The sequence below is a fragment of the Schistocerca piceifrons genome, chromosome 6 (assembly GCF_021461385.2).
Source record: "Schistocerca piceifrons isolate TAMUIC-IGC-003096 chromosome 6, iqSchPice1.1, whole genome shotgun sequence".
Classification (NCBI taxonomy): Eukaryota; Metazoa; Arthropoda; class Insecta; order Orthoptera; family Acrididae; genus Schistocerca; species Schistocerca piceifrons.
In genome coordinates this window covers 10216389-10241784 of record NC_060143.1, presented here as the reverse complement: position 1 = coordinate 10241784, position 25396 = coordinate 10216389, and the positions used below count along the sequence as shown (strand labels likewise).

Below are 25396 nucleotides of genomic sequence, written 5' to 3'. Positions count from 1 at the left end.
GCTTCACAATGAAGTATACTGGATGCAGTTCTGTAATTGGGTCCGCTGTTTTTTTGTAGTTAAATATCCTAATCTGTTGACAATTGCCACCCCATGTATTGTGTATTTTTCCAAAAAAAATTTTTTTTGAGTGTGCTATGATACATAATATTGTTTGAAACAATAAGTACACCTCTTCTCTACTTTACAGTGTCATATTCTGTAAATATGTCTATACTTTGAAATCGTTTCTGGGTTTATTCTCAAGTTTTAGGTGCCACTGGTTTATAGAGGGTAGGTAAGTAGGTTGGAGGATTTGTGAGAGGTAAGATAAGGAAAATCACGAAGAAAATAGCATGAAGGTGTGTGTATATTAAAGCGAGAAGAGGAAGTGAAGAGAAGAAAGTATGATTGTGTGGCGCATCAAGTAAAATTTGTAGGTGGATTGAGAATATCTTGGTGAGGTGGATGTGGCATGACATCTTTAATGAAGAGTCTTGATCAGATGTAGAAGCAAGTTCAGATGTTCCTTAGCTGAGTGTGTTGTGACTCTCACTGTTGATGTTTTGTATTAATGACCTTGCAGAGAATATTAATAGTAACCCCAGACTTTTCACAGATGATGCGATTTTGTAGGATAAAATATGGTCTGAGAGAAGCTGTAAAAGTATTCATTCAGATCTTGATAAGTCTTCAAAATGATACAGAGATTGGCGTCTTAATTCAGATATTCAGAAATGCCAAATTTTGCACTTCACAAAATGGAGGGAACCTAGTATCTTGTGATTACAATATGAATGAGTCACAGTTGGAATCAGTCAACTCATACAAATATTGAGGCATAACAATTTGTGGAGATATTAAATGGAACCTCTCCCCATGAACCATGGACCTTGCCATTGGTGGGGAGGCTTGCGTGCCTCAATGAGACAGATAGCCGTACCATAGGTGCAACCACAACGGAGGGGTATCTGTTGAGAGGCCAGACAAACGTGTGGTTCCTGAAGAGGGGCAGCAGCCTTTTCAGTAGTTGCAGGGGCAACAGTCTGGATGATTGACTGATCTGGCCTTGTAACACTAACCAAAACGGCCTTGCTGTTGTGGTACTGCGAACGGCTGAAAGCAAGGGGAAACTACAGCCATAATTTTTCCCGAGGGCATGCAGCTTTACTGTATGGTTAGATGATGATGGTGTCCTCGTGGGTAAAATATTCCGGAGGTAAAATAGTCCCCCATTTGGATCTCTGGGCGGGGACTACTCAGGAGGACGTCGTTATCAGGAGAAAGAAAAGTGGCATTCTACGGATCGGAGTGTGGAATGTCAGATCCCTTAATCGGGCAGGTAGGTTAGAAAATTTAAAAAGGGAAACAGATATTTTAAAGTTAGATATAGTGGGAATTAGTGAAGTTTGGTGGCAGGAGGAACAAGACTTCTGGTCAGGTGAATACAGGGTTATAAATACAAAATCAAATAGGGGTAATGCAGGAGTAGGTTTAATAATGAATAAAAAAAATAGGAGTGCGGGTAAGCTACTATAAACAGCATAGTGAACGCATTATTGTGGCCACGATAGGTATGAAGCCCACGCCTACCACAGTAGTGCAAGTTTATATGCCAATTAGCTCCGCAGATGACGAAGAGATTTATGAAATGTATGATGGGATAAAACAAATTATTCAGATAGTAAAGGGAGATGAAAATTTAATAGTCATGGGTGACTGGAATTCAATAGTAGGAAAAGCAAGAGAAGGAAACGTAGTAGGTGAATATGGATTGGGCCTAAGAAATGAAAGAGGAAGCCGTCTGGTAGAATTTTGCACAGAGCATAACTTAATCATAGCTAACACTTGGTTCAAGAATCATAAAAGAAGGTTGTATACTTGGAAGAATCCTGGAGATACTAAAAGGTATCAGATAGATTATATAATGGTAAGACAGAGATTTAGGAACCAGGTTTTAAATTGTAGGACATTTCCAGGGACAGATGTGGACTCTGACCACAATCTATTGGTTATGAACTGTAGATTAAAACTGAAGAAATTGCAAAAAGGTGGGAATTGATGGGACCTGGATAAACTGACTAAACCAGAGGTTGTACAGAGTTTCATGGACAGTATAAGGGAACAATAGACAGGAATGGGGGAAAGAAATACAGTAGAAGACGAATGGGTAGCTCTGAGGGATGAAGTAGTGAAGGGAGCAGAGGATCAAGTAGGTAAAAAGACGAGGGCTAGTAGAAATCCTTGAGTAACAGAAGAAATATTGAATTTAATTGATGAAAGGAGAAAATATAAAAATGCAGTAAATAAAGCAGGCAGAAAGGAATACAAACGTCTCAAAAATGAGATCGACAGGAAGTGCAAAATCGCTAAGCAGGCCTGGCTAGAGGACAAATGTAAGGATGTAGAGGCTTATCCCACTAGGGGTAAGACAGATACAGCCTACAGGAAAATTAAAGAGACCTTTGGAGAAAAGAGAGCCACTTGTATGAATATCAAGAGCTCAGATGGAAACCCAGTTCTAAGCAAAGAGGGGAAAGCAGAAAGGTGGAAGGAGTATATAGAGGGTCTATACAAGGGCTATGTACTTGAGGACAATATTATGGAAATGGAAGAGGACGTAGGTGGAGATGAAATGGGAGATACGATACTGCTAAGGAATTTGACAGAGCACTGAAAGACCTGAGTCAAAACAAGGCCCTGGGAGTAGACAACATTCCATTAGAACTACTGACGGCTTTGGGAGAGCCAGTCCTGACAAAACTCTACCATCTGGTCAGCAAGATGTACGAGACAGGTGAAATACCCTCAGACTTCAAGAAGAATATAATAATTTCAATCCCAAAGAAAGCAGGTGTTGACAGATGTGAAAATTACCGAACTATCAGTTTAATAAGTCACAGCTGCAAAATACTAACGCAAATTATTTACAGACGAATGGAAAAACTGGTAGGAGCCGACCTCGGGGGAGATCAGTTTGGATTCCTTAGAGATGTTGGAACACGTGAGGCAATACTGACCTTACCACCTATCTTAGAAGAAAAATTAAGGAAAGGCAAACCTACGTTTCTAGCATTTGTAGACTTAGAGAAAGCTTTTGACAATGTTGACTGGAATCCTCTCTTTCAAATTCTAAAGGTGGCAGGGGTAAAATATAGGGAGCGAAAGGCTATTTACAATTTGTACAGAAACCAGATGGCAGTTATAAGAGTCAAGGGGCATGAAAGGGAAGCAGTGGTTGGGAAGGAAGTTAGACAGGGTTGTAGCCTCTCCCCAATGTTATTCAATCTGTATATTGAGCAAGCAGTAAAGGAAACAAAAGAAAATTCGGAGTAGGTATTAAAATCCATGGAGAAGAAATAAAAACTTTGAGGTTCGCTGATGATATTGTAATTCTGTCAGAGACAGCAAAGGACTTGGAAGAGCAGTTGAATGGAATGGACAGTGTCTTGAAAGGAGGATATAAGATGAACATCAACAAAAGCAAAATGAGGATAATGGAATGTAGTTGAAAACAAGTCGGGTGATGCTGAGGGAATTAGATTAGGAAATGAGACACTTAAAGTAGTAAAGGAGTTTTGCTATTTGGGGAGCAAAATAACTGATGATGGTCGAAGTAGAGAGGATATAAAATGTAGACTGGCAATGACAAGGAAAGCATTTCTGAAGAAGAGAAACTTGTTAACATCGAGTATAGATTTAAGTGTCAGGAAGTCGTTTCCCAAACTATTTGTATGGAGTGTAGCCATGTATGGAAGTGAAACATAGACAATAAATAGTTTGGACAAGAAGAGAATAGAAGCTTTCGAAATGTGGTGCAACAGAAGAATGTTGAAGATTAGGTGGGTAGATCATGTAACTAATGAGGAGGTATTGAATAGGATTGGGGAGAAGAGAAGTTTGTGGCACAACTTGACTAGAAGAAGGGATCGTTTGGTAGGACATGTTCTGAGGCATCAAGGGATCACAAATTTAGCATTGGAGGGCAGCATGGAGGGTAAAAATTGTAGAGGGAGACCGAGAGATGAATACATTAAGCAGAATCAGAAGGATGTAGGTTGCAGTAGGTACTGGGAGATGAAGGAGCTTGCACAGGATAGATTGGCATGGAGAGCTGCATCAAAGCGAGTCTCAGGACTCAAGACCTCAACAACATTAAATGGAACAATCACATAGGCACAGTCATAGATAAAGCAAGTGGCAGACTTCAGTTCATTCGTAGAACACTAATGAAATGCAATTAGTCTGAAAAGGTGAGTGCCATAAGACACTCATGTGACACATCTTAGACAATTGCTCAAATGTATGGGACATATACCAAATAGGACTAACAGAGGATGTAGAATATGTACAAAAAAGGGCAGCACAAGTAGTCACAGGCTTGTTTGGCACATAGACGAGATACTGAAGAGAAACACATTATCCCTTGAAAACCTACTTAGTAAGTTTCAAGAACAACTTAAACTGATGAATCTAGGAATATACTACAACGCCCTGTGTATCACTCCCGTAGGGATCCGGGAACAAAATTAGAGTAATTACAGCTTGCACAAAGTTTTTTAAACTACCATTCATTCCACTTTTCATACTTGAGTGGAATGGGATGAAGCTCAAATAACTGGTAAAATGAGAAGTACCCTTGGTCATGGACTTCTGGTTGGTTCGCAGGGTAGAGATGTAGATGCATATATGGGGTGGGACTGGGGACAGATGTAGATAATGGCCGAGAAATTGTATTGATTGAGGCTAGGGTGATTGTGGGACAAATATATGATGTGGAGTACCAGTTCCCTCTTGCACTTTTCAGTAAAGCTGGTGACTTTAGGGGAGGGTGGGGGCAGTGAAAGATAGTCGTGACCTTGGCATAGGATATGTGTCAGCTGTTAAGTGTCCAGGGCAGTACTCTATAATTGGAGGGAGGGATGCAACAGATTACCCATTCCATTTCAGGAACATGGGAAGGAAAGGGCATGGGAAGTTTGTTTGTTTGCCAGGATTAGAGTGTAATATGTTATCTATAAGATCTGAGCAGAGTGTTAAATAAATTTGGAGAATGATTGCTCATCAGTGTGGATGCACTATGCACAGGTGGGAAAAGTGTATAAAGAGAGATGTTTTCTCCCTTGCCAGTTATTCTGTCTGAGCTTGTGCTCCGTTCTCAATGATCTTGTTCACAAGATTCTTTTATAGACTTGATTTGGCAGTTGATCCACTTAATATGCATAGAGTTTTTGATGAACCTATCAGGAGAATGGAGCTGGACATCCAAGAAAATGGCTCACTAAGCAGAAGCTCACCAAGCAAATTGGATTGAAGGAATGGAGATTGAGGACAAAAGGTGACAAATATCACTGTAAGATTCACTAATGACATTGCTGTCCTCAGTGGTAAAAGAAAAGAAAAAATTCCTTGACGTCTATATTCATGTGCTGCTCCATGACTCTGCTGTCAATATCTTTATTCTTGGCTTGTGTGTAACTTCTGTGTTTTCTTTCAGTAAATGTGGTTTTTTCATATCCAGGGTGTAATTATAAAGTTAATAAAATGGTTTCTTGCCTTTAAAATAATATTTTTCATCAGGTTATGGGCCCAGCACACGTGTAAAGGCAAACAACATAGTTTAATTAAAACAATATTTGAAATGAGCCTATGTCTGTAAAGAAACATGACTGCTAGTGGCGATTATAAGGTCAGCATTGATAAGCTTGAAGGACCTGATGACTGGGCCAAATGGAAATGGCATATTTCTATGGTGCTGCGTTCATATGGACTAGAAGATATTATTAACGGTACATGTGAACGTGTAAAGTTGCCGCAAGATGCGACAAGTGCACAAAAAGAAGCGTATGTGGAATGGCACAAGGACGACGCAAAGGCAGCAAGTCTTATAGGTCACTTTGCAGCAGAGTGTCCACAGGACACTCGTGACAGCAATAAAAGAAAAGTGGTGTTGAGTCACGATGTGGAATTTAAGCCAGAAATTGTTTGTGATTTCCATAGCGATCATGTTGAATTTGAAGTCCCTCAGGAAGAATTTCATGATCCGAATTCATCTAAAGATGAGCAACTTTAATCTCCTAGACTACACTTCTGGAGGAAGTCAAACTCAAGAAAAAATTGGCATTCTCGATTCTAGAGGAAGTCAAGAGTCGAGTGAATCTGATGAAAATAAAGAATTAACAGAATTTCTAAAACCAGAAGCTGCTGAATCTTCTAATGAAGAGAAACAGAAGAATAAAAGACAACGAAGAAAACCAACCCGGATGGAAAGTGGTGAATTTTGTATGGCAACAAAAGTTGATGAACTTGAACACAAAGATCCAAACTGTTTTTCAAAAATATTGCAGTCAAATGAGAAGGAAGAATGGATGCAAGCTATCAGTGAAGAACTTCAATCACTAAAGAAAAACAATACCTGGGTGCTGGTTGACCGTCCGAAGAATGCCAAAGTATTGCTAAACCGCTGGGTTCTACGGCGAAAGGTTGCAGTCAGTGGAGGTACTCGCTTTAAAGCCAGATTGGTTGCAAAAGGCTGTATTCAGAAAGCAGGAATTGATTATGATGACACCTTTAGTCCTGTGGCACGTTATGACACCATAAGAACTCTGTTGGCAGTAGCTGCTTCAAAGAAAATGCTGCTAGAACAATTCGATGTAAAGACAGCATTTTTGAATGGAATACTTGAAGATGAAGTATATATGGAACAACCAGAAGGTTTTGAAGATGGTACAGGCCAAGTATGTTTCTTAAAAAAAGTCTTTATGGGTTGAAGCAAGCGCCACGTTGCTGGAACAAACGTTTTGTTGAGTTCATGAAGAAAGCTGGTTTTTCAAGCAGTGATGCAGACCCATGCCTATTTTATCGTAGGCACAATGGAAATAGCCTTTATGTGGCAATCTACGTTGATGATGGCCTGGTTGTCGGCAGTAACAAGAAAGAAATTGCTGTTTTTATGGATGTTTTACAACATGAATTCGAAATAACAACTGGCAGTCTTGACAATTTTCTTGGCATAAAAATGAAGCAATATGAAGATGGAGCAATAATGATAAGTCAAGAGAAATACACAGAAGAAATTCTGCAAAGATTTCGAATGGCAGAATGCAATACAATCTCAACTCCTATTGGACGTGAGGACAATAATAAAAACGAAGAAGTTTCGTCATCTGTACCCTACCGTGAAGCAATTGGTCGTCTTATGTACCTTTCAACAGTAACTCGTTCAGACATCACTTTTGCAGTCAATAAAGCTGCTCAAGCTATGGAGAAACCAACCACTGAAGACTGGAATAGAGTAAAGCACATTCTCCGGTATTTGAAAGGGACCTTAAATTTTGGAATTGTATATAATAAAAAAGAAGAGTTAAAGATTTACGCTGATGCAGATTTCGCAGGTGATAACCGGACAAGGCGCTCAACAACTGGAATTCTTGCGAAGCACTCAGGTGGTGCAGTGTCATGGACAAGTCAGTTGCAGAAAGTAGTGGCCACATCCACAACCGAGGCGGAAATAATTGCAGCTAGTGAAGGAGCGAAAGAGTTAGTTTGGTTACGTCGTCTGCTATCAGAATTAGTGGAAATGTTGGGGCAGCCTCCAGTTCTTTACATTGACAATGCTAGTGCATTGAAGTTAGCAAAAAATCCAGAATATCATTGACGTTCTAAACATATAGAGGTCCGACATTTCTATGTTCGTGAAAGATACCTGAACGATGAAATTTTCTTGGAACACATTGATGGACACAACCAGTTTGGAAGGTAGGAGACGAGGTACTGGCAGAAGTAAAGCTGTGAGTACCGGGCGTGAGTCGTGCTTCGGTAGCTCAGATGGTAGAGCACTTGCCCGCGAAAGGCAAAGGTCCCGAGTTCGAGTCTCGGTCGGGCACACAGTTTTAATCTGCCAGGAAGTTTCAGTTGGCAGATATTTTGACGAAACCCCTTGAACGAGTTCGATTTAATTTTCTATGTTCAGAAATTGGCATGCAAGAGACAAAGCAATAATTTCATGATTTTTTCTTTTGGAGGAAGTGTTAAAAGAAAAGAAAAAATTCCTTGGCGTCTAAATATTTATGTGCTTCTCCATGACTCTGCTGTCAATATCTTTAATCTTGGCGTGTGCGTAACTTCTGTGTTTTCTTTCAGTAAATGTGGTTTTTTTGTATCCAGGGTGTAATTATAAAGTTAATAAAATGGTTTCTTGCCTTTAAAATAATATTTTTCATCACTCAGTAAAAGCAAGAAAGATATTGTGGGACATACTGAACAAAATGAACAGTCTGCTGAGCTTAGAATATAGACAGAGAGCAAACTGAAGATAGGTGAAAGTACTGAAGAGTAGTGGAAATGAGATTAGTAATAAAATTAAAATGAAAAGTTGGGACCATGAAGTAGACAGAATTCAGAAGTTGTTCTACCTTGGAAGAAGAAGACCATATGATAAACAAAGCAAAGAGGATATAAAGAGCAGACTAGCACAGGCAAACAAGGCATTCCTGGCTAGAAGACGTTTACCAGTATCAGACATTGGCATTAAATCGTGGAAGAAATTTCTGTGTGAATGTATGTCTGGAGCACAGCATTGTATGGAGGTGAATCATGGATAAGGGGGAACCTGAAAAGATGAAAATTGACTTTTTTAAGACCTAGTGCTACTGTAGAAGTGTGCTGAAAATTAGGTGAACTGGTAAGAAATGAGGAGGCACTCCACAGAATTGGCAAGGGAGAAATATGTGGAAAATGTTGGAAAGAATAAGTGCCAGGATGACAAGACCTGTAGAAGGGGATAGCTTTAAGCGAAGATGGAGACCGGAATGTATCCAAGAAGTAATTGAGACTACATGAAATATATTATCAGTTGTGAATTTGAACTACCATCACTTGTATAACAGAGTGATGACAATGAAAATTTGTGCCGGACCGGTACTCAAAAATGGATTTCCTGCGTATCGCGAGCAGTTGCCTTACCATTTGATTATCCAAGCATGACTCATGGCCAGTTCCAAACTTCCATATGTTGTCAACCATGTGTCTGCAACCTGTATTCGTACACCTGTTGTGTATATTCCCATTTATGGGAGACACTTTAGTTGAAAGTCAGTTGCCCAGTTTTGGCAGATAAATACAATATTTCAGTTCCTCTGTTATTCTGAATTATGATGTAGTGTTCCTTCAGGTGTGCATGCATGTCCGAAAGAACATTCAGTCATATATCTGAACAATAGAGGGATGAAATATCGTATTTATTTGCCGACACTGGGCAAGCTAATTTCAATTAAAATGTCTCCCCTGTACAGGAATATACACAATGCATGACAAGTACAGGCTGTAGACACTTGGTTGGCAACATGTGGAAGCTTGGGTCTGGCCTTTAGTTGTGCTTGGATAGCCAAGGTGACTGCTCGCAAAAGGTGGGAAATTCTGGTTCGAGTCCCAGTCCGGCACAAATTTTTATTGTCATTGTTCCATTATACAGCTATTAGTGGTCCATATTTACAGCTGTGAAAACATTTGATGTATTACATGACAGCTGTAGTTGCTGCAGTGCCTGTTCCTTCAAACACACATCCATGTAACCACATCGTAATTCGGAATAACACAGGCACTGCAATATTGTGTAGTAATTGAGAACATTGGGTGCAAGTGCTTGTCTGAGGTTGGTACAGGGGAGGAAATTGTGTTGGGGCACATTGAACCATTCATATGACTAATGCCAAAAAAGTGAGCTCCCAAGACAGTGCCATGGATTTTTTGTATATATTTTGTTAAAATGAAAAAAAAGTAAATAATAAGTGCAGAGAATGAGGCAAGAGGGTTGGAACCAGTGGGAGACATGTAAAGCATGTTATTGACAATGATAAACCAAGAGCTTGGTAATAACGGGAAAGCAACTGTGAAGAAAGATTTTTAGTGTTTTTATTGGTCAGTGGGCTGGAGATACTGGTTGCCTGGGGCAGAAATCCTCTCAGTGAGAATACATTAACCATCCACAATGGGCCATCTAAGAGGGCAAGGAGATGTATGTTTATGTGATTTTAGGGATACACAGGAAGAGATCACCTCAAGGAAGTTGACCAGTTTTGGTTGTGTACAGATCTGGAGAACCAAGATTTTTTGAAGTGTCACCAGGTCTAATTTACCATAAACTCTGGACCCTGCCACATATCAGTCATGTTAGGCTTGCCAGAGTATGTTGGGCAGACTGCTTGAGCAGACTGTTATTTCTCTAGCTATTTGTTACATACAAATGGAATCCATAGATCATTCCATAAACACATCTGTTAGTTTGTTTGGGCTGTTTGGTAGTATTAACACCAGACTAAGAAGAGATTCAGGAGAGTAGGCATCCTGACAATGCATCAGTGGTGAACCATTGAACTGATCACACTGAGCGTAGCAGATGGAAATTACCTTCAAAACAAAATGTTTACGGGAAAGTAACTTTGTTCACACCTCTTCCTAAACCATCATACTCCAAGCTGTGTATTGCTACTACCTATGCATCATGTCATTTGGTTTGGTATACTTACGACCTACTGTACAGTTGGACGACAAGGATCTTGGAGACTGTGCCAACTGGTTTCTAGAGCTATTTCTCCTTTCTGAGACTACAAAACACAATGTGTGCTATGGAAGAACAGCAGGAGCATTTTCAACACAACATCAGGGGCACCTCTTGTTTTTTATCTTTCACTGATATTGTTCATTGAAATTGATGAATGACTTCCACTTTAGTGATCACTTCCAGTCCATCTCCACTTCTATAAAAACTGGACGACAAAATGGATCTTTGGTGAAGTGAACTGGATTGCGCACAGCCAAGTGGCTATAATTGAACAACAAGAGCATTTGCTATTGGGTGGAACACATAACCAATATAGTCCTCAAAATCATGGAGGTGTTATATTGAAATCATTTACACGCCTAAGAGCAAAGCCTGTCTCTTGGTGGAATGAGTAGTTTCCCATTTCAGAAGGGTCAGACAACCAGTGTTGTGAAAATTCAGGTACAGCTCATCTAGAGACCGCTCGAAGCCTTTTGAGCAGCAAGAGCTAAATGTCATAGCTTAACCAGAGAGAACAAAAAGAGCCAAGAGCTGCTGATCAAAAACAAGGATCTCAGGAAAGCACAAGGCCTTCTAACTAATGGACATATTTAGCAACAGACCACTCATGAAGACATTGCAAGAGAGAACACAAATGACAGTACAATATTTCCACAAGAAACACCTATTGAGAGCCAGAGTTTGGGCTGTTAGTGCCTATCATTAAGCCATGAAGAAGATGAAATACAAAATTGCCTAATAAATGGTGACATCTTTAATCGGCCCAACTCGATATAGGAACTTCATGGTGTACAGGTTACTTCACAGGAATATCTCAGTTTTGAACATGGCATTACATAATATTTAAAGTCTTATGTGCTTCATCCAAGGAAACTCTCTTTGCCTTTAACTTAATTTTGTTTGAGGGTCAAGTCTCCAGTCTGTAGAGAGAACCTACATGATCACTCATTGAGAAACAGAAAATTATAATGTATATGCAAGTAATCATTGTAGTTAATCTCCCATTAGCTTCCTCAGAAATATAGTTCAGTGTACGGTTAACATTTACCTGAACTGGTAATTGGAACCAAGTAATCGTAGCAGTTCCTTCCATTGTGAATGCAAACTTAGACAATAAGTCACAACTGGAGTCAGTGGTATAGGACTCATATCTGTGCGAACAGTGTTGCAGTAAGCTGTGGTGCATGCTGTCTAGTGTAGCGGTTACCATCGCTGGATGGTGTGCTGTGGGTTACCGGGTCAAACCTGACCACCAGTAATTATGAGGGTGGTTTGAAAAGTTCTTGGAATGGAATAGAAAAAAGTACTTACATCAGCGAAACTTTTTTTTATTTTTCAGTGTAGTCTCCTTGTAGATTAATGCACTTGGTCCAACGATGCTCCAGTGCCTTGATCCCATCTCGAAAACGAGTTTCCTCCAGGCCTGCAAAATAGTTGTCAAATCTGGCTATCAAGTCTTCGTTTGAAGTGAATCTTCGTCCACCAAAAAAGATTTTTAGTTTTGGGAAGAGATGGAAGTCTGACGGAGCCATACCAGGTGAATAAGGCAACAACTTATTCCTTAGTTTGTGTAATTTGGCTTGGCGACAACACGTGTGTGGGTGCACATTTTCTTGATGGAAGATGACTTTCTTCCTTGTTAAATCTGGCCTTTTTTTGTGAATCTTTTGTTGCAATTTGTCCGGGAGGTTAGCATAGTATTATCAAGAGAGAGTCCCTTTAGTCAGCCATAGTGCCAGTAGTGTCAGTGTCGTCGTAACTGCCGTCTGCTTCACGTCTGCTGTGCAGCGAGCTACCTTAATTTAAGTATTAACTGTATTTTTCTTACTTGTCACTTCTTCTTCCGTGTGTATTTGCTTTTAGGAAGCTTTAATTGCCGGGTGCTGTTAATACTGTTCCATAGATTTCATGTTTGTTTTGAATACAGTCAGAGAGAGTCCCTTTAGTCAGCCATAGTGCCAATAGTGCTAGTGTTTGTTTTCAATACAGTCCAGAGACAGGTAGTGCTATTTTCATTGTTTTCTACAAGAAGTGCCTAGCAACCACAGTTTAGTTAATAAACAGCCGCCTTTAGTGAATTAGCAGTCTAGTTAAAGGTTGATTAACTCTCTTCAGTAAATTGATTCCTTAGGATGGATAGGATGTGTGGCTGCTGTGTACGGACGCAGGAGGAGCTGGCCACTGTTCGCGAACAGCTGAGCGTGTTGATGGCCGCGGTCAGCCGTCTTCAGGCTGCTGCCTCGGAGTGTAGCGGCAGTGGGGAGTCTGGTGCGTCGCAAGGTACACCCCAGGTGTTACATGCTTCACCCACTGTCCCTGCTGTCGAGACATCTTCGCGGGTACTGCGCGCGGTTGGGCCACCCTCTCCCCAAGGGGAGTGGCGGGTTCAGCAGCGTTCGCGGCGCACGAGGCGGAGGGTCAATGTGGAGGCTGGCCGTGTGGCATCGCCCGCTCTGCCTGTGAGTGGACATGTGGCTGCTCCTTCAGCAAGGTCCGAGCAGGCACACGGGGGGAGGGGTTTATTAGTTATTGGGAGCTCCAACGTTAGGCGGGTGATGGAGCTCCTTAGGGAAATAGCGGGAAGGTCGGGGAAGAAGGCCAGTGTTCACTCTGTCTGCTTGCCGGGGGTCTCATCCGAGATGTGGAGGAGGCTCTGCCGGCGGCGATAGAGAGCACTGGGTGCACCCGACTGCAAATTGTTGCTCATGTCGGCACCAATGACTTCTGCCATCTGGGTTCAGAGGTCATCCTCAGTTCGTACAGGCGGTTGGCGGAATTGGTGAAGGCGGAAAGCCTCGCTCGCGGGGTGAAATCAGAGCTAACTATTTGTAGTATCGTTCCCAGAACCGATCGCGGTCCTCTGGTTTGGAGCCGAGTGGAAGGCTTAAACCAGAGGCTCAGACGATTCTGCGGAGATCTGGGGTGCAAATTTCTCGACCTCCGCTATCGGGTGGAGAAATGTAGAGTCCCCCTGAATAGGTCAGGCGTGCACTACACGCCGGAAGCGGCTAGAAGGGTAGCGGAGTACGTGTGGAGTGCACATGGGGGTTTTTTAGGTTAGAGAATCCCCTCCCTAGGCCCGACAAGACGCCTCCTGAGACGCAGCAAGGTAGGAGTAGGCAAAATGCAACAGGGAATAACAATATTAATGTGCTAATAGTAAACTGCAGGAGCGTCTACAGAAAGGTCCCAGAACTGCTCTCATTAATAAACGGTCACAACGCCCATATAGTACTAGGGACAGAAAGTTGGCTGAAACCAGATGCAAATAGTAATGAAATCCTAAACTCAGATTGGAATGTATACCGCAGAGACAGGCTGGACAGTGAAGGGGGAGGCGTGTTTATAGCAATAAGAAGTGCAATAGTATCGAAGGAAATTGACGGAGATCCGAAATTTGAAATGATTTGGGTGAAGGTCACGGTTAAAGCAGGCTCAGACATGGTAATTGGATGTCTCTATAGGCCCCCTGGCTCAGCAGCTGTTGTGGCTGAGCACCTGAAGGATAATTTGGAAAATATTTCGAGTAGATTTCCCCACCATGTTATAGATCTGGGTGGAGATTTTAATTTGCCGGATATAGACTGGGAGACTCAGACGTTCATAACGGGTGGCAGGGACAAAGAATCCAGTGAAATTTTTTTAAGTGCTTTATCTGAAAACTACCTTGAGCAGTTAAACAGAGAACCAACTCGTGGCGATAACATATTAGACCTTCTGGTGACAAACAGACCCGAACTATTTGAAAAAGTTAACGCAGAACAGGGAATCAGCGATCATAAAGCGGTTACGGCATCGATGATTTCAGCCGTAAATAGGAATATTAAAAAGGGTAGGAAGATTTTTCTGTTTAGAAAAAGTGACAAAAAGCAGATTTCAGAGTACCTGTTGTCTCAACACAAAAGTTTTGTCTCAAGTACAGATAGTGTTGAGGATCAGTGGACAAAGTTCAGAACTGTCGTACATAATGCGTTAGATGAGTATGTGCCAAGCAAGATCGTAAGAGATGGAAAAGAGTCACCGTGGTAGAACAACCGAGTTAGAAAACTGCTGCGGAAGCAAAGGGAACTTCACAGCAAACATAAACATAGCCAAAGCCATGCAGACAAACAAAAATTACGCGAAGCGAAATGTAGTGTGAGGAGGGCTATGCGAGAGGCGTTCAATGAATTCGAAAGTAAAGTTCTATGTACTGACTTGGCAGAAAATCCTAAGAAATTTTGGTCTTATGTCAAAGCGGTAGGTGGATCAAAACAAAATGTCCAGACACTCTGTGACCAAAATGGTACTGAAACAGAGGATGACAGATTAAAGGCCGAAATACTAAATGTCTTTTTCCAAAGTTGTTTCACAGAGGAAGATTGCACTGTAGTTCCTTCTCTAGATTGTCGCACAGATGACAAAATGGTAGATATCGAGATAGATGACAGAGGGATAGAGAAACAATTAAAATCGCTCAAAAGAGGAAAGGCCTCTGGACCTGATGGGATACCAGTTCAATTTTACACAGAGTACACGAAGGAACTTGCCCCCCTTCTTGCAGCGGTGTACCGTAGGTCTCTAGAAGAGCGTAGCGTTCCAAAGGATTGGAAAAGGGCACAGGTCATCCCCGTTTTCAAGAAGGGACGTCGAGCAGATGTGCAGAACTATAGGCCTATATCTCTAACGTCAATCAGTTGTAGAATTTTGGAACATGTATTGTGTTCGAGTATAATGACTTTTCTGGAGACTAGAAATCTACTCTGTAGGAATCAGCATGGGTTTCGAAAAAGACGGTCATGTGAAACCCAGCTCGCGCTATTCGTCCACGAGACTCAGAGGGCCATAGATACGGGTTCACAGGTAGATGCCGTGTTTCTTGACTTCCGCAAGGCGTTCGATACAGTTCCCCACAGTCGTTTAATGAACAGAGTAAGAGCATATGGACTATCAAACCAATTGTGTGATTGGATTGAGGAGTTCCTAGATAACAGGATGCAGCATGTCATTCTCAATGGAGAGAAGTCTTCCGAAGTAAGAGTGATTTCAGGTGTGCCGCAGGGGAGTGTCATAGGACCGTTGCTATTCACAATATACATAAATGACCTTGTGGATGACATCGGAAGTTCACTGAGGCTTTTTGCGGATGATGCTGTGGTGTATCGAGAGTTTGTAACAATGGAAAATTGTACTGAAATGCAGGAGGATCTGCAGCAAATTGACGCATGGTGCAGGGAATGGCAATTGAATCTCAATGTAGACAAGTGTAATGTGCTGCGAATACACAGAAAGATAGATCCTTTATCATTTAGCTACAAAATAGCAGGTCAGCAACTGGAAGCAGTTAATACCATAAATTATCTGGGAGTACGCATTAGGAGTGATTTAAAATGGAATGATCATATAATGTTGATCGTCGGTAAAGCAGATGCCAGACTGAGATTCATTGGAAGAATCCTAAGGAAATGCAATCCGAAATCAAAGGAAGTAGGTTACAGTACGCTTGTTTGCCCACTGCTTAAATACTGCTCAGCAGTGTGGGATCCGTACCAGATAGGGTTGATAGAAGATATAGAGAAGATCCAACGGAGAGCAGCGCGCTTCGTTACAGGATCATTTAGTAATCGCGAAAGCGTTACGGAGATGATAGATAAACTCCAGTGGAAGACTCTGCAGGAGAGACGCTCAATAGCTCGGTACGGGCTTTTGTCAAAGTTTCGAGAACATAACTTCACCGAAGAGTCAAGCAGTATATTGCTCCCTCCTACGTATATCTTGCAAAGAGACCATGAGGATAAAATCAGAGAGATTAGAGCCCACACAGAGGCATACCGACAATCCTTCTTTCCACGAACAATACGAGAATGGAATAGAAGAGAGAACCGATAGAGGTACTCAAGGTACCCTCTGCCACACACCGTCAGGTGGCTTGCGGAGTATGGATGTAGATGAAGATGTAGATGTAGAAGTAATGGTTTGCCCAGTGGGGATATAATCTACAAACAGAATCCCCTCCGCATTCCAGAACACTGATGCCGTGACCTTTCCCGCCAAAGGAATTGTCTTTGCTTTCTTTGGTGGCAGAGAATCAGCATGTTTCCACTACTTTGACGGTTGTTTTGTCTATAGGGTATAGTAGTGCACCTAAGTTTCATCTGCAGCCATAAACCGATGCAAAAAATCTTGTTTGTTTCTTCTAAAATGGGCCAAAAATTGTTCCAATATGTCAGTTCTCATGCTTCTTTGATCCAGCATCAAGAGCTGTGGCACTCACCTTGCAGATAATTTTTTCATTTCTAATTCTTCAGTTAAAATGTGATACACCCTTTCAGATGACATCTGGCTGGTGTGAGCAACTTTGTGCACTTTCAATCAACGATCCTCCATGACCATTTTGTGCACTTTTGCAATGATTTCTGGGGTAGTGACACACCTTGGCTGACTACTGTGTGCTTCATCATCTAAGCTCCCCCAACCGAATTTAAATTCATTTGTTCACTTGGCAACAGTTGAACATGAAGGAACAAAGTCCCCCAGTGTATTCTGAAAATCAGCATGAATGCCCATTGCTTTCATACCTTTCTTTATGAAGTACTGAATCACTGCTCGAATCTCGATTTTTTTCCATCTTCACAAATCACTATGCAGGAACAACAACAGAGCCACGTCATCGCCACAGCTCTCTTCCAAGAGTACTGACGTGGACATGTTTACAGACAACAGTCCAATGAATATTATGTGAACAACTCGTTGTGCTAGCACAGACTTTTCAAACCACCCTCGTATTTGTTGTTCAGTATTTATCATTTCTGGAAGGTTCTTAAAATATCTTATTTTTGTATATCCTGGAATATTCAGAGTTTGTATAAATACGAGAATTCTGGACTATTCGAAGTTTGTATAAATACCAGAATTCTGGAATATTCTGTGTTTGTCTAAATAGCATTCTCCGTCAGGAGGACAGTTATGGCTGTAAACTGGTGTTCATTTAGATGTCCTTTCAGTACTAAGTATTGTATTTCATTAACGACATTTCTTTGATATTTGGACATGTGTTTGGTTACAATGTGGCAGTATCTTAGAGGGGTCTATTTCGCTACTCATTCTGTGTATACCACTATACCACTACTTTGAGATACCAAATCATGCTGTAGTTGCAGGAATGAGACTTAACCTTCCTTACTGAATGGTATTTTAGGCAAACAGTCTGGAATTAGCTCACAGACAAATTACTTCAAGAGTATATTGTTCTTCATGGACAATATTATGAAAAGGAAGTTGCTACTCACCGTATAGTGGAGACGCTAAATTGCAGATTGGCACAACAAAAAGAATGTTACAAATAAAAGAATGTTACAAATAAAGCTTTCGGCCCCTAAGACCTTCATCAAAAATAGGCTGGTGCTGCTGCTCACAGTGTGGCAACGATTGCCTTAGACTGCAGTCGTGTGTGTGTGTGTGTGTGTGTGTGTGTGTGTGTGTGTGTGTGTGTGTGTGTGTCACAGCATCTCCGCTGTATGGTGAATAGCAACTTTCCTTTTTGCAATATTGTTGCATTCCATCTTGGATTTTCCATTGTTTGCTCTTCAGGGATGCATTTTAAAATTCATCTTGTTTGCTACAATTCTAAACAGTGTATCACCCTCTGACAAAACTCCTGTGCACCCCTCCCTGTCTGTGGATGGCTTTTCAATTTATTACTTGTCGTCTTTTTTACATCATCATCTTGTCAACTACAGTTGATATAAAAAAATAACTACAGGAATAGGCAAAGAAAGCAGCCTTTAAAATTTCATCTGAAAGCAAATTCATGCATGTCTATTTTAACTACCATCTTAGATTTAATCTGTCACAGTTATAGCTAAGAGACGTTCTGAATTTTAAGTAATCAACAAGTTTTTGGCCTTATATTCATAGAGAAATTAACATGGTGCTCATCCGAAGGGACTGAAGGAAAGATCCTTTGATATTCAAAAAATTTTGAGATTTGAGAATAGAAACAGTTAGGGACAGACAGGTCATGCTAACTCCAATTTTACAGGAGCTTCATTCAACCTTGGTTAGATTTCAGCTGCATTATATGGGAACAACATATTCCCCTTACCATAAAATGCTGCTCTCTGTGCAGCATGCCGCATGACGTGGCAAATTGGTAAGGCACTTGGATCATACTCAGTATAGCAGAGATTCAAATTCTAATCTTGCCATCAAGATTTAGGTTTTCCTTTGTTTTTGATAGTTACTTAAGGAAAACGTTTTGAAAAGGTTGCAGCTGATTTCAGTACAGAAGGTGGATGCACTATGGGGTGAGAGAAGAAAGGATGGTCTGGAGAATTACGTGCCTAGTAAGTGGATTAAAGACAGAAAAGAGCCACTGTGGTTTAATAATGAGATTCGGACACTGCTTATGAAGCAGAGGCTGTTGCACTCTCAATTCAAAAGAGAAAGCACAAAACACAACAAGCAAAAGTTAGTAGAGATTCATGCATTTGTGGAAAGATACATGTGTGAAGCATACGACTACCACCACTGCTGTTCCTTAGTAAAAGATCTGGCAGAGAACCTGAGCAAATTCTAGTCCTATGTAAAATTGCAAAGTGGGTCTAAGGCTTCTACCCAGTCATGTGTTGACCAGTTTGGTGTGGCAGTTGAAGCTAGCAAAACCAAAGCCAAAGTTTTAAATTTCACATTCAAGAAATTGTTCACGCAGGATAATCATACAAACATACTGTCATTTGACCATTGAACAGACTCCCTTATGGACAACATAGTAATAAGCACCCTTGGGATAGAGAACAACTGAAGGAGTTGAAAACAAATAAGTCACCAGGTTCAGATGGAATCCCAGTTCGGTTTTTCAAAGATTATTCTACGGAAGTTGCCCCCCCTCCCCCATGTAGTTTGCACATCTATCGTGAATCTGTCGCCTAGAGCAAAGTCCCAAGAAACTGGAAAAAAAAGCACAGGTGACTCCTGTGTATAAGTAAGGCAAAAGAACGGACCTGTAAAATTGCAGACCAATACCCCTAACATCAGTTTGCTGCAGTATCGTTGATCATATTCTCAGTTTGAATGTAATAAATTTTCTTGAGACTAAGAATCTTATGTCCACAGATCAGCATGGTTTTGGAAAGCATCGCTCATGCAAAACTCAGCTTGCCCTTTTGTCACATGATATACTGCAAACTAAGGGTGAAGGGCAACAGGCAGATTCCACATTTATAGATTTCTGAAAAGCATTTGCCACATTGCAGGCTGTAAAAAAGAAGGTATGAGTGTATGGAATAGGTTCACAGATATGGGAGTGCCTTGAAGACTTCTTAAGTTACAGAACCATCTGCGTTGACCTCGACAGTGAGTGTTCATCAGAGACGAGGGTATTGTCATGAGTGCCCGAGGGAATTGTGATAGGACCGCTATTATTCTCTGATACAGCATTAGTAGTGTCCTGCTGGACACACGTCATTTAAATATCTGTGCATGGCATTGCAAGTGATATGAAATGGAACAAGCATGTGAGGATTGTGGTAGGAAAGGTGAATGGTTGACTTCAGTTTATTAGGAGAATTTTAGGATAGTGTGGTTCATCTGTAAAGAAGACTGCATGTAGGACCCTAGCGCAATGTATTTTTGAATACTGCTTGAGTGTTTGGTATCCATACCACATCGTATTAATGGAAGACATTGAAGCAATTCAGAGGGGGACTGCTAGGCTCAAACAACATGCAACTGTCACAGAGATGCTTCTGGAACTGAAATGGGAATCCCTGGAGGAATGGCAACATTCTTTTCGAGGAACACTATTGAGAAGATTTAGAGAACTAGCATGTAAAGCTGACTGCAGAACAGTTCTCTTGTCTCCAACATACATTATGTATAAGTACAGTGAAGATAAGATACGAGAAATTAGGGCTTATATGGAGGAATACAGATAATCATTTTTCCTCATACTATTTGTGAGGGGACAGGAAAGGCGTATCCTCTGCTACGCGCTGTTAGGTGGGTTGTGTAGTATCAATGTAGATGTAGATTAAGGTGAAAGGAATGTTATAGGTTGCTAAGCAGGCATTGGAGGTAGTTTGGTCTCATGGAATTTGTTACTCACTGCAAGACTTTTGTGTAGAGAAATAAAAAGCTGGCAGAAATGTCATTTTACATAGATGATCAAGATGAAAATTGTTTTGATGTTATGTATAACTGCCCATTCACCCATCGCGAAACTAACATTATCAAGAGGGGTTGCAGAGCAAGATGAGGAGGTAGGGTTGAGAAGAGAAATTCGTAGCTGCTCACTAAATGATGGTTGTGTAAGACTGTAAAGGGGCAGGGGATGGAGGTATGAGCTGGGTGACACAAGGATTGATACGGGTTTTAGCTCAAACTAATATAGATTTTGTTTCATTTCTGGTCAGTGTAGTAGATGACAAAGAATTGTTTCTGCTTTTAAGAGCTTAGTGAAAGAGTGTACTTCATTGATTAGTGTCATGTTTGGATAAGATTGCAACACCTAAATAATCTGTTACACACATCTGTGTGTGTGTGTGTGTGTGTGTGTGTGTGTGTGAGTGTGTGTACCTGTGCATGCTGTGGGGAATGCAATTGTGAATTTATCAGGTGGTACGGTTTGGCTAATTGTGGTCTGACTCTATGAATGATTGATGAAGGGGTTGATATTGTTCTCTGGCCTGCTGTTGTATTGCCAGGTAGTGGTATTCTGATTGACAGGGTCAGTGAGACTCTTTCTTAGTGTTCAGAATGTTGCTTTATTGTAGAAGGGTAAGAGATTCAGTGTGGGACATTGGTTATTGTAATACCTGAGATAACATAAAAAGTTTTTTCATGGCAGGAGCAAAGTTGGTTTATGGATACCTGTGCCATAGTTAATTAAAGTGTGTACGTGTTTAAGGGCGATTGTCAATTATGAATTGTTCTGTTATTCTTGCCACAATATCCATATTCTATAATTGTAGCCTCTCTTATCAAATTACAGTTATCAAAGTATAATTAATTATTGCTTATGTAGTAATTACTAATTATGTCATTAATATCCTGTGAAAAAGTATTTGTATTACAATTGTGTCTTCTTTGCAGATGATGTTGGTGACCAGCTTTGTGAACGTGTTTTGTCTGTATTATTTGAAGTTTGGTTACTGGCCTGTGTACGATGTTTCCCATCCCCACCATTGTGGAAAACATTGCGTGAGACATGCATGAATTGGCGGCATCGTGTGGCTCTTGTGGAGCAATGGAACCGTGTTAACATTTTGTTAACTGCTCGTCTGTTGGAGTTCATGTATGGTCCATCCTTTCCAGAAATTAAGATACGTAAGTATGAAGGAAATTGGAGTACTGAAATAATAAATGTAAAATATATTACAGTATGTTACATGTTTTCAACTTTGGAAAAAATTACATGGGGGTTAACATTCAGATATCAACACTCTGATGTTAAATGTACAGCTAACATTGTGGAAGAAATGACTTTGTGACCTAGTAGATAGGAAGTCTGCTAGCAAAAGACAGTGATCTGAATTTGTGTCATAGTGTTCAGCTGTTCCCAACAAATTGCCCTGTGCAATAAACTGAGTGATGTAGTCGAGTGGTTGAGGCCCTGAACTCCCTTGTATTCAGAAACAGCAGGATTTGAATGTCTGCTTGCCCATTGTTTTTAGGTTTTCTGAAGTTTCCTAACTCACTTCAAGTGATTTCCTTCATTGAGATTCACAACTGAGTCCCTCCATGGTTCATTCTTAGCTAAGTACTCCGTCTTTAATGAACTCATGTACCATGACAGTAAATTCTAACTTAATTTTCTTTTTGTGTACCATAGATTTGTTACTGAAGAGAAATAAGTAGTCAGTTACATAGATAAGGATTATGTTAAAGAAATTTAACAAGAAAACCAAAAACTTAATTTGGAAGCAATTTTTAATTGACATTCGACATACATAATGTGGGAAACACAAAAATTGAATCATCATTGTAAACACAGAACAACTTATTGATAATTTTTCTGAGTGTGGTATATCTTCAAGCAAGGCTCCATACACAGCCTTGTGAAAACGGTTACAAAATTTCTGACATGACAGGTACATGTGTGTGGATGAGACTTGAGAACACACAAAATCTGACTCCCGATGTTTCAGAGCAACAGAACACGATTTAACATGAAAATAGTGACTTCCAATGTACAGAGAAACTAGAAATTGTAGCTAGCATGATAATAGTGTGCCACATGGAATTCTAAGGAAGGAGCCAAACATACAAGTGTGCAGCTGCAGGGTTAATGTACCTCTCAGCTTTGGCAGTGTCATTTGTAAATCAATCAGCACTGTTGTTTGGATTCCGTAATAGATTAGGTGCTATACCTCCCACACTGGAGGATGCCAAGGGAAAACTACATCAATAAGAGAACTCTTTTTAATGATTTCTGTGTTAAAGCCAATCTTTGGCTTGGGTTTGTATATAATGGACTAACACAGTCCAACTTAGTATTGGAATGAACTGTACCAGCACTACGTAGCAATGATAAATATGAGCCTGTCTGTTCTAGTTTTGTAGAAGTTTTATGTTGTCCAGGATTGAATAAGAGTGAATGGTGTATACGTCTGCTTGACGTGTGGGATGCAGTCCATCATGAGGGAATTAGGTTGGCCACTGAGGCATTTTGAATGAGCTTGATTCCAAGCCTCTTCACTGAAGCTGGTGACCCACCACTTCAAATCAAATGATGAGTATACAAAATGTAGTCTGTATGTCGGGTACGTGCATACAATAATTTTGTTTGTCCTCCCATTGAGCAACATTTAAATAGTCGTCAGTGAGCAAGAGGGCATTTGGGATCCAAGTAAAGAACTAGCTTTTGAAAATGGATGTGCCAAATATTAAGATTTTAGTCTATGTGTGGAGTAAATCTCACCTTGCCTTCTTCAGAGTTTAAATTTTACTAATTGTAGAAAATAAAGTGTTCTGAATCTTATTTTGAGATACTTGTTTGGTTATATTTTAACTGAACATCAGAATTTCAAGCTTGTGTATACAGGTCAATCAAAACAGGAATAATTTCTCAGCTGCTCAGTAGTTTCTGTAATTGTGTCTTCAGGATTTGCATACCAGGATGTTGAGGTATGCTGTGCTGAGGTGTGCACAACTCTTGAAAAACATTGGAGCAGATGAGTTGAGACCATGGAACAATATTTCTCATCTGATCTGATACGTTTAGTGCTCTTCAGACACATCAACAAATGATACATAATATTCTGGTCACTTTTCTCTCATTATGACTTTTGTGGCGGTGTTCGTAGCGACAAACAATTCGCTGTAGAAACGGCTTACGAAGTCACCGCCACACTTTTAATAGCGGGTCGACCGGTCCGCTGGAACAGTGAACAGAAAGATGAAAACCCAAACACTCTGATTAAATAAAAGTCGGTACTTATCTTTATTAACGAAGATACAGAAACACAGTAGTCTGTCTAGTTCGAGTCGGAGCGGCTAGGTCAGCGTCGGCTGACGACAAACAACAACTCTGCTGCGATGAACACACAACTGACTAGCAAGTACACAATTCGGTGGCGAGTATACAACTGAGCGGCGAATACAGAACTGTCCTAGCGCTCGCGACTCCAGCGCTTAAGAAGCCAGAAGCCAGCGGTGGCGCGCGCAGACTTGCGGCGATTTCCTGTCTCGCTGGCGCTGCTTATGCGGACGGCGTCTGGACTTTGATGCTGCCAACCTTTTGGCAGCGGGCTCGGGTGCCATTACTGGCTAGGATATAACATGACACCATGGGAATGCGGTGATATTCTGCTAAACATTGATCACACTGGAATGAAGAGAAATGAATGATGTAGCAGCCAGGGCGACCAGTAAGGGGGGCTGAGTTGAACAATATGGCATTCTGTTACAGGCTGTAAACTCACTGTCGAGTCAGAAGGCCATACATTAGTAGTAGGAACAATAGCTGGTGGCGAAGGACAACAAATTATTCATTTCTGTTTTCATTGTGGTTACAGACGTGGGATGAGGTTTCACTCATGCTTCTTTTGTGGGATATAGCACTCTCAGGCATGGCTTTTTGCCCAGTGATAAGATCCACCCAATTGTAGTGCCTGTGGTCTACATATTTCAGTAGACCATTTTCTGACAAAGTGTAGTTTATATTCTGACTACAGGGCAGTGACAACATTAAGTGGGGATCTAACCTCTGTTGTAGCAGATGATGAGACAAGTGTGGTATGTGTATTAAGATTTTGTCCAGCCTCCAGTCTAAACTCTCAGGGTGGAGGTTTTAAGGTGTTACTGCATGGCTAACTTATCCTTTTTTAGTCCAGTGATCAACCAGTTACAAATTTTGCTATACTGTTTTTAATTATAATTTGTCCAATAATCCAAAGTTTTGAAACTTTTATGGTATTGGATTATAAGGATTAAAGATCTTTCAGTTGTTGTTAAAATTTTGTAGTTGTTTCTCTCTCAACTGCACTTGTCCCACAGCAGTAATGTGCAAATGCAAAAGACCCAGCTATTGTGTGCCAAATCAAACATATTGTCACCTCTTTGAAACAGACAACCAGTTTTTTTTCCACCCTTGTCCTAGCCAAGCTTGTGGTCCATCTCTAATGTCAATGTGATGTTTACCCCAGTCTTCCGTCATTGTGCATGTAAAGTTGAGGTATGAATTGGTAAGATTGATATCAAATGGAATAAACATATAAAAGATGGAAAGAAAGAAATTCTCAGCTCCAGTTTCAGTGAGCTTAATGCAGTTAGTGCGATGAGATTGCTCTCCACTTCCCTATTTTAGTGCACCAAGTACGTTGTCCTGTGCAGGAGGATTACTTCTTAGCACTTCCCATCTAGTAAAAACTCGCTCTA

The 25396-nt window shown here is 40.8% G+C and overlaps 1 protein-coding gene across 10 annotated transcripts in view; it reads left to right on the top strand.

The window, feature by feature from the left end:
• The window catches only part of LOC124802474 (ral GTPase-activating protein subunit beta), a 398111-nt gene that overhangs the window by 50648 nt on the left and 322067 nt on the right, over window positions 1–25396 (top strand). For all 10 annotated transcript variants that reach the window (XM_047263273.1, XM_047263271.1, XM_047263272.1 and 7 more), the window contains one exon: window positions 21611–21844. In XM_047263273.1, coding sequence (XP_047119229.1) covers window positions 21611–21844 — 234 coding nt within the window. The remainder of the gene's footprint in view (window positions 1–21610; window positions 21845–25396) is intronic.